This window comes from Anguilla rostrata, chromosome 2 (genome assembly GCF_018555375.3).
Source record: "Anguilla rostrata isolate EN2019 chromosome 2, ASM1855537v3, whole genome shotgun sequence".
Lineage (NCBI taxonomy): Eukaryota > Metazoa > Chordata > Actinopteri > Anguilliformes > Anguillidae > Anguilla > Anguilla rostrata.
This window is the reverse complement of record NC_057934.1, coordinates 21,864,915-21,879,158: the sequence shown is the minus strand read 5'-3', so window position 1 is coordinate 21,879,158 and position 14,244 is coordinate 21,864,915. Positions and strand designations below refer to the sequence as shown.

At 40.9% G+C, this 14,244-nt stretch overlaps 1 protein-coding gene across 1 annotated transcript in view; it reads right to left on the bottom strand.

The window, feature by feature from the left end:
• Positions 1 to 12,728, bottom strand: part of entpd1 (ectonucleoside triphosphate diphosphohydrolase 1) — a 74,756-nt gene extending 62,028 nt beyond the window's left edge. The window contains exon 1 of the mRNA XM_064321223.1: positions 12,591 to 12,728. Coding sequence (XP_064177293.1) covers positions 12,591 to 12,606 — 16 coding nt within the window. The 5' untranslated portion in view covers positions 12,607 to 12,728. The remainder of the gene's footprint in view (positions 1 to 12,590) is intronic.
• Between the last annotated feature and the right edge of the window lie 1,516 nt (positions 12,729 to 14,244).

Genomic DNA, 14,244 nt, shown 5'->3' with positions numbered 1-14,244 from the left:
TGGATAAAAGCGTCTGCCAAGTAAATGTAATGTAATGTAATGTAATGGAAAGTAATTAACAACAGTATTATAAAAGAAGGGCTTACAACACAGTATTAGTAACAGTATTATAACAAAGGGGCCAACAATGCAAAATTAGCAATGGTTCACTAACAGATGAGCTAAGGGACCAGTATCAGCAACAGTAAACTAAAAGAAAGGATAATGTGCAGGACTGGTGACTATGTGCTAACAGAGGGGCTAATTGTTTAGGATTAGTGACAATTCACTATCAGTGGGGCTATTGGTAAAAGGTCAACATGAGTATGCTAACTGGGGCCAACAGAAAAGTGTGGAATGTGCAGCTTGCACTCGTCATCCCTCCTAATCACAAAGAAATCCCTGAGCACTCACTGTGGGCCTATGATTAAAGGCCATATCCGCAACATTTCTGAGAAGCCCATTATTTGGGGCGTGGTGGTGACCCCTGAGGTCTGAGATGTGCTTTCTTCGGTGAGACACAGTGAAGGAGCTGAAGAAGCTGTGTCTGCACGTCATCACATGAGCCTGTGGTCACACCACCGAGCTATATGGCGTCAAACACTTTGTCATGTCAAAACTCAGCAAGCGTGCCTGCACGTGGGTGGCGTGTTTCCTATAGCTGGCATTATTCAGCATGTTTCCTCTAGCTACTGCTTATCTCCAAAGTTGGGAGTTTTTTTTTAAATCTCAGCACTTCAGTGGTAAACACCCTTCAAGGCTCTTACAGGAAAAATGCCTATTGTGGAAAGTTTTTATTTTTATCATACTGTTACAGGAGGGGGGGGACACTAAAAGTGACCGTGTGCCTCTCTCACAGACTTAACAGCCAACTCACCCACTCTCATCGATTGACTAAGAGACATGCACCCTTTAGCTTACTTAGTGACTAACTGATTCACTTACTTTAAGTGATGGAAACTCAATCATTCACCAATCTACAGTAAAAAAAGTATCTTTTCACAACAACCTGAAAGAACCAATAAGTATGTCAGTTGTGAAGTGGGAAAACACATTTTGATCAGTTTTGTATTAAGGATTTACAATGTCCCTTTATTTTTGGGATGCGTTAAAAATGTTTTTGTTTATATTTGCACTCTGAAATTGAAGGATTTGCATAAAGGGTTTAAATGCTACTTTATTTTTGATTTGTGTTCAAATGTTTTTACTCACTTTGATTTCAGGCAATCAGACACAGAATGTTTTTGTTTTGCACTAGGAATTTTAAATGCTTAGTGCAAAACAAAAACATTCTGTGTCTGATTGCATGAAATCAAAGTTATTTTTTACATCAACTTTTTTTAATGATTAATTTTGACATAATAAAATACATCTTGAAATTTTATTATGCCAAAATTAATCATTAAAAAAAGTTGATGTAAAAAATAATTTTATGGCCTGCATTATATTTTATAGCCTGCATGTTATAATTATATTGTTGATCATTTTTTCATGTTGTCCTTCTGATTTTTAAGCCAAATGGCCCATCATTACCAAGGACAATTTAGAGTCTCCAATTAACCTAATTTAAGACTTTTGACTATAGGAAGAAACCTGAGTACCCAGAAGAAATCAACACATAAAGGTCTTCAACAGGGATACAAACGTGGTACTTTCTTGCTGTGAAGCGACAGTGCTACCCACTGCACAACCATGCTGTCCCAATCTGCTTCATTCAATCAGCATTCATTAATTACTGTTTAACCTCAGTGAGCAGTCTTGTTCTGTCTCTCTCAGTGTATAAACGGGCAGTGCCAGTGAGACACTGACCAACATGTGCCAACGCACAGCGCCCACATTCCAGTAAAAACGCACATGGTGGAACTGTGGTGTTTGGACATGTTACTGCAAGACTGACTAAAAACTTGACTTGACAGGAAGTTGACTAATACCTTGATAGAAAATACCCCCTCTGTCACTTAAGACACTCCCACCCAACCTGTGAAATGTGGAGCAAAGTCCTCTCAAGTATCTAATGAGTTAAACACAAAATGGTGTAGAAATGCTGAGGGGTTTTCATAGTTTTCCTCTCGCTCCAGTGCTGACTGCCAGCTACACATACAGTCATCTGCTATGAGCAATCTCCATATTTACTCTGCTGGCAAATCTGCTTTGACAGAGGTCAGTGGCCATAGTAGATGCAGTGTTTGTCACCTGAAAGTTAGATTTTACTGCAAGCGTTTTGGGTGACTACAATTATAGTGGCAAGCCCACAAGTCTCTTGTCACAGTTTCTATGTCTGCACCTTGACCGATTTTTTACACTGCTGTGAGATGGTGGTTTCAGACAAATGCAATTTTTCCATTATCTTTGTTTTTGTAGATGCATGCAAATTAACAGGTGTCACTGCAGTTTCTGGTTTGAGGCTAAAGGGCTTAGGGTAGATTTGGCAAGCTGTTTAACTGCCATGTTACACAGGAAACATTCACCTGTCACCTGGGTGGCAGTGTTAACCGATAGTCAAGGTAAAATGGCTTGACAGACTACTTGCCTTAATTTTTTTTTTTTTTTTTTACAATGATGGCCTGGCCTATGACAGACTACGCCAAGATCTACAAATGTCTTCCACGTTGGCTCTCTGTCTAGCTGCAATCTCTGATTGCAAAATGCACAGAATTTTTAACTGCTTTCATTTTATCACTGCATGTAGTTCCACATGAAATTGTGAAGATTTTGTTTTTAAACTAAAGACAATCTGCAATTAATAACCTGCCCTTAATCTGACTGGTGCAATGTTTCCCAATCTGTAATAAAAATGAAAATTCAAAAGGCCAAAGGCAGTGCTAATATATCTTACATGATGTCATTCAAAAGGGTGGGTTAACCTTATTTGAACTGACATGTATTTAAATCATGCAAACTGAAAAAAATGTTTGCGACTGTATTTTTGAAGTTGATCTTCAGCATGTAAAATGTCTTTTTCCCCCTGTATTTGTTGGCACATCTCTTCTGTACAACATACTGTTTTTAACCACGTCTATCTGCAGTCCACCAGCAGGGTTGTGCAGTCACAGTGTCCAGTCAGGGAGTCTACAGTGAGCAATGAGTCAGGCAGGAGCCTGCCACCTGGGAAATGTTCAGCCAATCATGCAGCGCTGGCCACAGTCTTCCCTGGCACAGCTAAACTCAGGAGCCTCCCATTCAGGCTATTCACTTAAGGATCTACAATACTGCATCCCCTAAATCACGTTGATCCTGGTGGATGCCTTTTGCTTTGCAACTACTGAGTCATACCAAATACCTTAGAGGAAAGAGAGAAAAGGTAATGACATACACAAAAATCCAAAGATGGATGGGGTCTGTGGGAGATTCCTTTTGGCGTTGTTGAGAATGGAAATTTTTTTTTCTGCCAAATGAGATCCAAGTGTAAATGCAGCAGCATCTAGATGGAAACCAGCTGTGGACCCCAACCCCACAACAGAAAGGAACACATCCAGACTCACCAGACAGAGCAGCAGACATGTTGACACATCAGAGCACAATGCATCATTTTACTTTTTGGGTTATGTCCCTTTTTTTGTTATCACTGGAAGAACAAAAATGTGAATAAATTGGACCCCTGAGGAAAAAGGCAATATGAGGGAAATGGACTGCTGAGAAACAAAACAATTAGACAGAGATGGATTGCTGGCCCTGAAGTTTCGCGCCCTATGGATGAAAGGAATACTGCCTTCTCACGCAGATAGTCCCCAGATTTTCTGCAACCGACAGAAACCCTGTCGCAGACAATTTTGTTAAGTTAAAGCCTTGCTTTGACATGTTGTCATACTGCTACTGCAACATCAAATCAGTTTTCCTTAAATCCAATACAGTTTGCTAACACTTCACTTGAAGTGGGTCTTAGCTTGCATTCATAGTGTGCCTTAATAATAAATGAGTCATAAACACTGCCGTAAGCACACATGAATATTATAATCAACTTATTCCACATGGTTTTCATTTGACATAACAAGGAATATTGCACCATTTGTGTCATGTTCAGCATGTGCTTCATAACCTCATGTCAGTTGTTAAAATGTTGTGGTAATGTTAATGGATACATAAATGGTAAGCAAGTAAAGGCAAGGGTAAGGATATATATATATATATATAATGCACCCACAAATAGCTTTCCCTTGTTTTTTACAACTCCATCTTTTTCTTATAAATGGAGACACATGTTGACACTGAAGGCATATGTGGACATTGTTTACAGCTGTTTCCATGAGTTCAAATGAACAGAATTCATACAAATTGGTTTAACTGTGTTCTTTAGTAATATTTCCTGAATGATATCTTTGGCTTACTGAAACTGAATGCTCAAACACTGTCCCTCCAGTAAATATAAAGTAACATTTAGTCCACTCTTGTAGTGATGTGCCTTCTCATACTGCCACAGACAGTTATATTCACAAATGCATTCTGAATTTAATAAAACTAATTTCATGAAAAACACACACACATAAAAAAACTGACAATAAACTACAAATGCATGAAATCATGCATACTATAACCCTGATGAGTGAATGAAGAAAACAGTTCTTTAGCCAGATCATGAATTTCTCAAAGCACTTGGGATTTTAACCCCAAACCACAAAACAACATTTTCCTTCTCAATTATAGTTTTGTGCATTGTCTGTCCCTAATGTTGAGTTGAACAGAGTATTAAACTGTTTGCATACATTTATGTTGACATAAGTTTACATGCAGTATGCATAACAGGTTTCTTGTAGTAACTACAGAACCACTTGAGATGATTCATGTAGTGCAATTGCTTCTAACTGAAGTCTACAGTGTCTGCAGGTTTTTGTGGTGTCTTTTCTTTGCTGGCGCAAATTCAGGCCTTTGAAAAAGGTGTGCATATAGTTTTCCCATTCAGTAATGAACTGAAACCCTCAAGTGCTGAAACACACCTAGAACCAGCAGACACCGAACCCCCTCAGGACTGGAGTCTGACATCCCTGATGCGTTAGAATGGGACGATTTATTAACAAGAGGCTGGAGAAGACACTGTAGCAATCGTTTAGCACTGAGAGGAAGGAAACAGTCCCTGAAGATATGATGAGTATGCAGTAAAATGGTCAGTGTTAAACTAACTTTCACAGAGTACATTTGGTCCAGATTGGACTCATATGCACTGTGTTAGAGTTAAATTAACACAGGCCATTTTACTGTGTAAGGCCTGTAGAATGACAATATTCTGCCTGTTTTAAAATAATTTTGCTTTGATAGGTCTTTGCCAGTGGCTGAAAAAGAAGAAAAAAAAAGGGAATGGAGGATTATCTATTTCTGAATGTATCACATGGCTAACTTCCTCTTTAGGCACATGACCCTCCTAACTGAGGTTAAGGGAACAAGGTTTTGTCAGAGACAGGAAACCTGATTGCCCAACACAAAAACACAGGACAGGGCTTATACTTTGACACTTGTAGACAAGTATATACAAAATATGCTACATTCCTTTTATTAACTAAATGCTAAATGTACACTTGTTAGCTACACTCTCAGAAAAAAAGGTACCATTCAGTACATAGAAAGGTACAATCGCTTGTTACTGTAGCAGTACCCCTTGAAGGTACATAACTGTACCTTTACCAGAAAAAAAGGTACCATTCAGTACCTAGAAAGGTACAATCGCTTGTCACTAGTACCTTCAGAGGTACAGTTTTGTACTTGTACAGAATTTGTACCCTTGTGTACCTTTATTTTTGAGAGTGTAAAACAGCAAGTTTGAATATATAGTATTGACAAAAAAATATGCATTTCATCCTTTCTGATTAAAAAAGCTATCTTTGAACGTACCAACTAAAATATTTAATTTAAACTTGTCTAGTAAAAAAGAAAATGAAAAAAAGAAAGTTCTCAACATGTCTTTCATTACATTAAAATGGCACTTTCATGTTACATATACCTCCATTCAGCACTTATTTGTGCCTTGTATCATTGTCTTGATGTTGTAGCTTGTCATGCCTCCTAGTTTGACTTAGCATAGGTTAGGTCCGAGTAATGTTCACTGTGTGAACTGGAGTTAATGTGTTCATGGCCATGAATAACTGTACAAAATGAGTATTGTATCTTATCAGACCTGTGTTTTGTAGTTGTTCCAATGACCTTTTATATGAACTTATTGTACGTCGCTTTGGATAAAAGCGTCTGGCAAATAAATGCAATGTAATGTAATGTAAAATCAATGAATGAATCATTAAAAGACTCTTGATGAAAACATTCTCACAATATCAAGGTAACATTATTGCAATGTGATGACCTTCTTAGAACTCTGCAGCAGGGATTGTGCAAACTGGGAAGTACTCACTAACCCTAGACTTCCTATGTTGGCCCCAGTCCCAGATTGTATAATGGGAAGTGGATTGAATCATACTTCTAACAATGCTTTGGATCCCGCTCAAGTTCTTACTTCTTGTACTTTAGAGCTCCACCTTGGGTATGTGAGATAATGACAATTAACATGGCTAATGCACGGACCCATTCTGTTCCCAGAATGTGCAGGTCTCCATGGCTGTTATAACCAGTGCGTGAAGTGGAAAAAATTAAGTGCCAGTACTCTCCTTATTCACATGTTGGCGTGTGTATCGGCCGGTATCAGCAAATCATTATTACATTCTGAATTTCTACAGTGAATAAAAGATACTAGGAGATATTGCTGATGTTCACAACATATTGTTGTGTGTGTTGAATGTTGTTGTCTAGCCTTGTCAGTACCAAAGGCAGAAATTAAAAACCCACGGCACTCAGTGGACAGCCTCAGTCCCTGCTCCTTCTGAGCAGCAAGCAATGTAACTTTGCTACATACTTTGCACCCAAGCTTTTTGTCTTTGGCAATGAGCCAGTTGTTCGGGGAGAAAAAATACAGTATTTGATACTTTGACCAATAGTCGGGCCATTCATCTTGACTCACATTATTGTTCACGTCGTAATTGGCTGCGGTAGCGGTGGTGGTAGCCGCAGGTGGTTTTGCTGATGCTAACTTTAACATCAACAGGAACTCTTTGCTGCTACGAGTGGCGCTAACGTTAGCTTGCTGCTCCCGGCCTGCATTTATTAACGTAGATTTTGACTTTCAAAGCTCTGTTGTGTCATCTTCTGACTCTGTCCGTGTTCTCTTTGTGTTGCCCATTTGGAGCCAGGCCAACATTATTGTAAGGTTAATGTAACGTTACTTAAGCCGCGTTTCCACCGCAGGAACTATACCCCGGAACTAGGAACCTTTTGAGGAACTCAGTGCGTTTCCACCGCAGGAACTAGGGTCTAAAATTAGTTCCTGGGGCTTTATTTTACCCCCCAAAAGGTTCCTGCTCGGGGGGTAGTACTTTCCGAAAGTACAGGAACCTTTTGGGTGGAGCTTGCAGCGCTGAACATTTCTGATTGGTCGAGTACTCGCAGCATTTGTGTTGTATTTATTTTCCGCCATTACCCGCCATGTTTGAAAATATGCAGCGGCAAACCAATTTATTTTCATAATAACTTCAAATCAAACTTGTATGTTATGCGGCGCAGTAGCCTACTTTTGGTTATAGCCTGCCAACGTCTTGGAATTATAACGTGTGCTCTTCTGCTCTTTTCTTGCTTTAGTATTCGTTTTATAAAATGCTAAGCATTCGTGCTGGGACAGCATATTACGTACTAAAACATTAAAACGGATTAATTCGGTTGCTGAATATTTTCTTCCGGATTTTCTTTGTTAGCCCGTTGTAATTGACTCAACACGTTTGATACAGATGTGAGGTATGCGGTAGTTCTGCGTAATTAACATTGGTGATACAGTACAAGCAAACTGGAAATCACCTTCCGCACTTTTTGTCCGGGTAAAATAACAGGTTAATTCTAGTAATCTTCCCTTTAGCTTTTTCAGACTGCCGTAATTTTACTCAATTTTACTGCCATTTTTCAATTCCACGAAAAGACCAGGAAGACTATGGACTAATTTATGGTGCATGGTTCGCATCTGGAGGGCACACTTCGCTGCTCAGCTAGCAGTAACTTCGAAGGAAAACAAACGGTGGCTGTACGACTACTAATTTACATTTTCACGCAAGTCCGAGTTTTCGTTCTATTCTTGTTATTTTGCGATTAGCCTATATGGAATTGACGACGAGAAAGTAATCAAACAGCAAATTGTTTACAACGTGTGCATGTTTTCTGCTGTTATTGCCAGTTATACATATAAATGTGAATGCATTCTGTCGCTTCGGATGTCAAGACATGAAAGCGAATGTTCGCATAAAAATATAATGAATGTGTTTGAGAGGATATATGAAAATCAATAAATACAAAAGTAACCATATATAGTCATTGTTGGTAACCCGTTGTATATAAGTGGAATAAACCCCTCCGGGCTGTCCCGGTTATTAGAAAATAATGTAGGCTACTTCGGTGGTAGTATGGGGTTACAGAAGAAATCATATGACAGATGGACCGACGACAACGTCGCTTTTTCGTAGGTCAGTGGGCTAATTTGCCTAATCTTCGCGGTACTTTAGACCCCGGTGGAAACGCAGACAACCATTGGCTGAAGGAACCTTTTAGTTCCTGGTAAAGTAGTTCCTGGGACTGAAAGTTCCGGGTAATTTTGGTGGAAACGCGGTTTTAGACTAGCTGCCGACAGAGGAAAGCAGGCAGGTGAGAACGGGAACAAGTGAGCGTCACGTAGTGCCCCCCGGATACGTAGTGCTACCAGTGCCCCCTGGGTAATGCAGTTTATTTAGGACCATTATAAATCGCCCAGAGAACCTGATATGGAGAGGGCAGAAAAGAGTACTGGCAGCTTGTGAGAAGTGCCGGTGCGCAAGAGGAAGTCACGGTACACCAAAGAGTAAAATGTGTCAGCACTGCGTACCGGTGAGTACTGGCCCACTTCGAGCACTGGTCATAACCAGACAATTAATTAATTGGCTTGAAACAATCTGTCATTACACCTGTAGTTTGGAATGTGATTTCAGCCACATGTGCAGCATATTGGTCAAATAGATATGGACGGCTGAAGGTAAAGTTGTTTGTGAATGATTCTATTAACCAAAGTATTAGCAAACAGCTGTACTTTAAATCATAAAGAGGTAATGATATGCAATTTAGTAAAAATGTATACTCATGGCTAATGCACTCATGTGGACTGCAGTAAGTTGCCCCCATCTAGAACTTTCAACAGTAATTGCTTTAGTTCAGATATGGCGCTTATTCCCTTACAGTAAAATGCTCTCTCAATCTAGCATATATATGTATAATACATCACAGATTGAAGGAGATTTTTCTTTTAGCATTTGCTATTACGCCTTTATGTTTTAAAGTGTAACTGTATGTTAATATCCTGGATTTGTATCAATTTCAAGCAATTGCGATTGATACACATATATATTTTATGATACACACAATTTGCCCCGTGTTAATTCAACATTTGAGACCAATCAAAATTTTACTGTGATATTCTTAGGATTTTATGGTTGGTCTTCCTATACTTCCTATTCTTCCTATTTCCAGGTTTCATAGAGAGACAAACCCTAATCTTTGCTTTCCAACATTGACCTCAAAAAGTATCATTCCACATAAATAAAAGACCAAAGAACACCTCATTTCATTTAATACCGATGACAGAGAAAGATCAAACTGTGGCAACGCAGTAAAATGTTTTTGCATTATCCAGTCATTTCCTGTCTCCTTAATTTCCTGTGCCAACCCGGACCGGTGTTTCTTCTCTTTGTTGTGCTGGCATAGGCCCACAGCTGTCTCAGAATGACATCATCACTCATAGCAGTTCGTAAATGCACCGCTGTCCCTGAATCCCCTCATGGGGGGAGTACAAATGAATGGGAGTCAGTTGAGGAAGTGAGTATCTGAGGAGTATTTTGGGGAATGAAATCCCAGACATCTGGCCCTTAAACTGCAGTCAGTACAGGAGACAACGCAGGACCTGCCACTCTATCTAAGACCACAATGAACTACAGACACAAAGCCCTCATCTCTGGTTCCTTTACCATTATGAGTTTTAGTACAATGTTTATCCACGTTATTGACAGAGGTTTTCTTAATGATTGCAGCATTCCTGGGGGTAACAGGTTGGATGCAGAGGGAGAAAGAGGGTGTGGAATTTGCTCTTGGCCTGCACTAAATAAAGATTTGTAAAGGTTTTCTGATTGCTGAACGTGACAAATAGTTTTTACTGCAGAAAAAAATAACACTTCCATTTACTATACAGTCCAGACAATTGTTGATTGAAGCCAGGCCTTAGTCTTTTATCTGGCTTCTCAGAAGAATCCTTGAGGCCACGCTCCTCCTCCAGCTCAGACAGGGCATGGCCAGGGTGGGCAGCCCATGAGAGACGCACTGTTTGACATTTTCATTCCAGGACCAAGAGCCGATGAAGCAGACAAGGCAGAGAAAGGCCCGCTAAAAGTCATGCTGAGCATTTAGTTCTGGGGATTCTCCAGATAATCAACTGCTTCTGGGAATCTCCCTCACAAAAACACATGCCCTTATCTGCAGTGTACATCCATTCGTACTGTTCTTGTGGAAGAAGCTGAAAGAGAGGAACCTGCTCATTCGCCCGGAGTTTCAAACTTACAGCACTCTGGGTTCAAGGCCCATTCCCGTAAATCCCCTCAACACCACTGTACATAACCCCACAGATACACCAAAGAGCGGAGTGGCAAAGGAATGCATGTAGTCTTACCCAGTGCAACTGGAACAAGATTAATTTAATGATTTCTCGGCCACCTGACTCCAAAATAATGTTTAAACTTTTCCTTTTTGCTAACGGTCATGCATAGAAAGAGGTCTGCTTTCCACCAGTAGTGTGGCTCTATACGGATTTCTATCTATCTTGGTAGACGCGGACATGCCTCTGTCTGCATATGATGCATAGCAGATGTGTTGACAAGTCTACCTGAACCATTACACTTCTCTCCCCATATACCCAAAGATGAAAGGAAAACCCCATGCCATCAAATGAAGACACGGTCATAACAAAACAGTATGTCAATGACTCTGCTTGTGCTGTCTCTGTAAGCATACCACACCGGGTAAACCTTTCTATCTTTGCTGGCCCATAGGTATCAAGATCATATTTAGTCAGCACCTCAACAACAAAGACACCAACTTGTTTCCCATGACATCAGCTTTTCGACTACACAGAACATGATTACTTAGTATTATGGAATAACTAAAGTTTACATAATGCTGATCGAGTAGTATGTTTTGCAACTGAGCACTCTTCTCTTTATCACACCTGCCTATCCCTATCAGCACAATAAACAGTCTGTTTTACTTTGGGGCAGGGTTCGAATTACGGGGGGGATTGGGGGGTCTGACCCCCCAAAAGAGGTAAAAACAACATCGGGGGGGGGGGGGGGGGGTCGAAATATTTATATATCCTTCTTACCAGTAATCGTAAATATTACAATATATTTCTCATCAGTGGCGTCACTAGGGTTGGTGTCTAGTGACGCCACTGATGGGAAATATATTAAAATATTTACGATTACAGGTAAGAAGGATACATAAATGTTTCAACCCCCCCGACCTGTTGTTTTTACCTCTTTTGGGGGGGTTAATTAGGGGGGTCAGACCCCCCCAATCCCCCCCCATAATTTGAACCCTGCTTTGGGGGTCTGATAAGGGGCACACTTCTGTAAACCACTCATCACCACTCTGTTACTTCACACAGCACAACCTCAACACCACTCTGTTACTTCACACAGCAGAACCTCAACACCACTCTGTTACTCTACACAGCAAAACCTCAACACCACTCTGTTACTCTACACAGCAAAACCTCAACACCACTCTGTTACTTTACACAGCACAACCTCAACACCACTCTGTTACTTTACACAGCACAACCTCAACACCACTCTGTTACTTTACAGAGCAAAACCTCAACACCACTCTGTTACTCTACACAGCACAACCTCAACACCACTCCATTACTTTACACAGCACAACGTCAACACCACTCTGTTACTTTACACAGCACAACCTCAACACCATTCTTGTCACTCTACAGAGCACAACCTCAACACCACTTTGTAAATGAGTCAACAAGGATTCAGAGAAATAGGACAGGAGATGATGCAGAATGGGCATGAGCGCGTATACACACACAGATACGTATCTGCACACAAGCACACACACATACACACGCGCACAGACACACACACACACACTCACACACACATATACATGCGCACACACACAAATTGACACTCGCACACACGCATACACACGCCCACAGACACACACACACACACACACAACTGGCAGTCAAGTAAGCAGAGATGACATGCATAAAACTCCTTTGACGTGCACTACAATGATCTTCGAAAGCATTTCCCCACAGGCTTATGTGAAAAACACTAGCTCACACATATGCAAACACACAGACACACGTGCATGTGTCACACACTTGTACACATATGCAATCCAATACTATGTTGAATGGTGTTCCTTCTGGAGAGAAATTGTGACCATTACTGAGTCATGTCTGTCGTGGGAACCACTTTCTGTGCTCTCATTAGCCCCCACCCGACCGCATCCCCACCCCCACCTCCCACTGAGAGTAGTTTCCGCCGCTTGTTTTTTCCTACCTCTCTGGTCAGCCATGAGTGCCCCCCTCTCTCTCTCTCTCTCTCTCTCTCTCTCTCTCTCACTCTCGCTTGCTTGCTCTCCCTCCGCCAGCTCACAGCTTATCAGCAGGTTCTTCCATCTCCGTGGTTCCTTTATAAAGAGAGAGAGGGCCAAAGGGGGCGGGACAGCCTTGCTCTTTCTCTCTCACTCACTCTCTGCGCTCCTCCTTTTCCTCTTCTCCTTTTTACTCTCATCTGTTTTGCTCATACTGAACTTGAGTGTGAGCTTTTTCATGAGCCTGCATGGGTTGTGCCCCTGTATATGTGTCTGCATATGTATGTTGTGTATATGTGTATGTTGTGTTCTTTGCCCTCCACTGTTTTGTGTGTTAGTGTGGGTGCACTTGTGCACGTCTATGTGTGTATTGTGTGCACCTTTCCATCCTAGTGCATGCAGACACGGGCAGACATTGTTTTCAGTGATACAATTCTGCCTCTCTGATTCAAAAACAAGGAAATGTTTGTTTTCTGAGGTGACCAATAAGCAAAGTGCTGTTGTCTTGCTATTGGCTGGCATCCATTTACTTCAAGGCCATTCACTCCGCAGGAATTTTAACGCTTCAATCTCCTTCCATCCATGAACCCCCTGAATTGTAGCCTTTGTGTGAACTCAGAACTTGAGCAGTCAGAAGTGGAGCAAAGCCACCAGGCCTGATTTAGTGCTTTAATGAGATGATTGAGACACTTATTGTGTTCACGGGTTTGACTCCTGATGTCAAATAGGGTAGACCAGACTGTCATACAATTTTCCTAGAAATTTTTTCTGTTCTACAGTGTCCGTTTGTTTGCAAATGTGTCCCATGGCACGGATGTGGAAAAAAATTTGCATTCTTCTTTCTGGGTTAATAAGTCAAGCCGTTATGTCACACGAGCAGTGTGGTGGTGACAGCCAGCCTCTGCCCTGAGCTGTAAAAGTTAACGTGTAACAGTATTCTCAAATGTTTTCTCACAACAACTGTGGTTTCCAACCTGCTTCATCTCCCCGCTTCATTCACCCAAAGACATTTAAAAAATAAGGCCGAGTTACTGTCTGTCGGTAATCATAATCCCTGCTTTTGTTGTGAGGTTTTGTCTCTCGCCTATTTAGCTGGGTGTTTCCCAAAAAGAAAAGAAAAAGCCTTATTTATATTTCATGTCAGAAAGAAGAGTCTGAGCCAGGTGGAAATCTGTGCTTCTATGTGTATAAGACCATGGTTTGAGAATGGCCACACTATGGATGTGGCCATGTAGAGCAGATATACTGGGCATTACTCAAACTGTAATATTAAATGGGACCCACCAAACATGGAATGAAACCACACAGCAATCAGACAAAGCTCGAGTTCAATGGTTCACAACAGTATCCGTTGGAAGCGTCTTCTTGCCATTGCCACATGCCATTTCCTGTTAAACACCATTTCTACATACACAATTGAGAGGGCATTTTCTTACATCGGATTGCAAGAGGCCTTCTACATCTTGCAGAGGGCTATGGCTTGTCATGTAGAGATAGAATAATGAGGTTTAGCACAGGGTTTGTTAGAAAAATCCCTTCCTACTTTATTGGGTCTCAGGGATCAACTCTATATTTGTCAATAGTAGGTCATATAGATACTGAGCATGTTAGTGTTAGTAT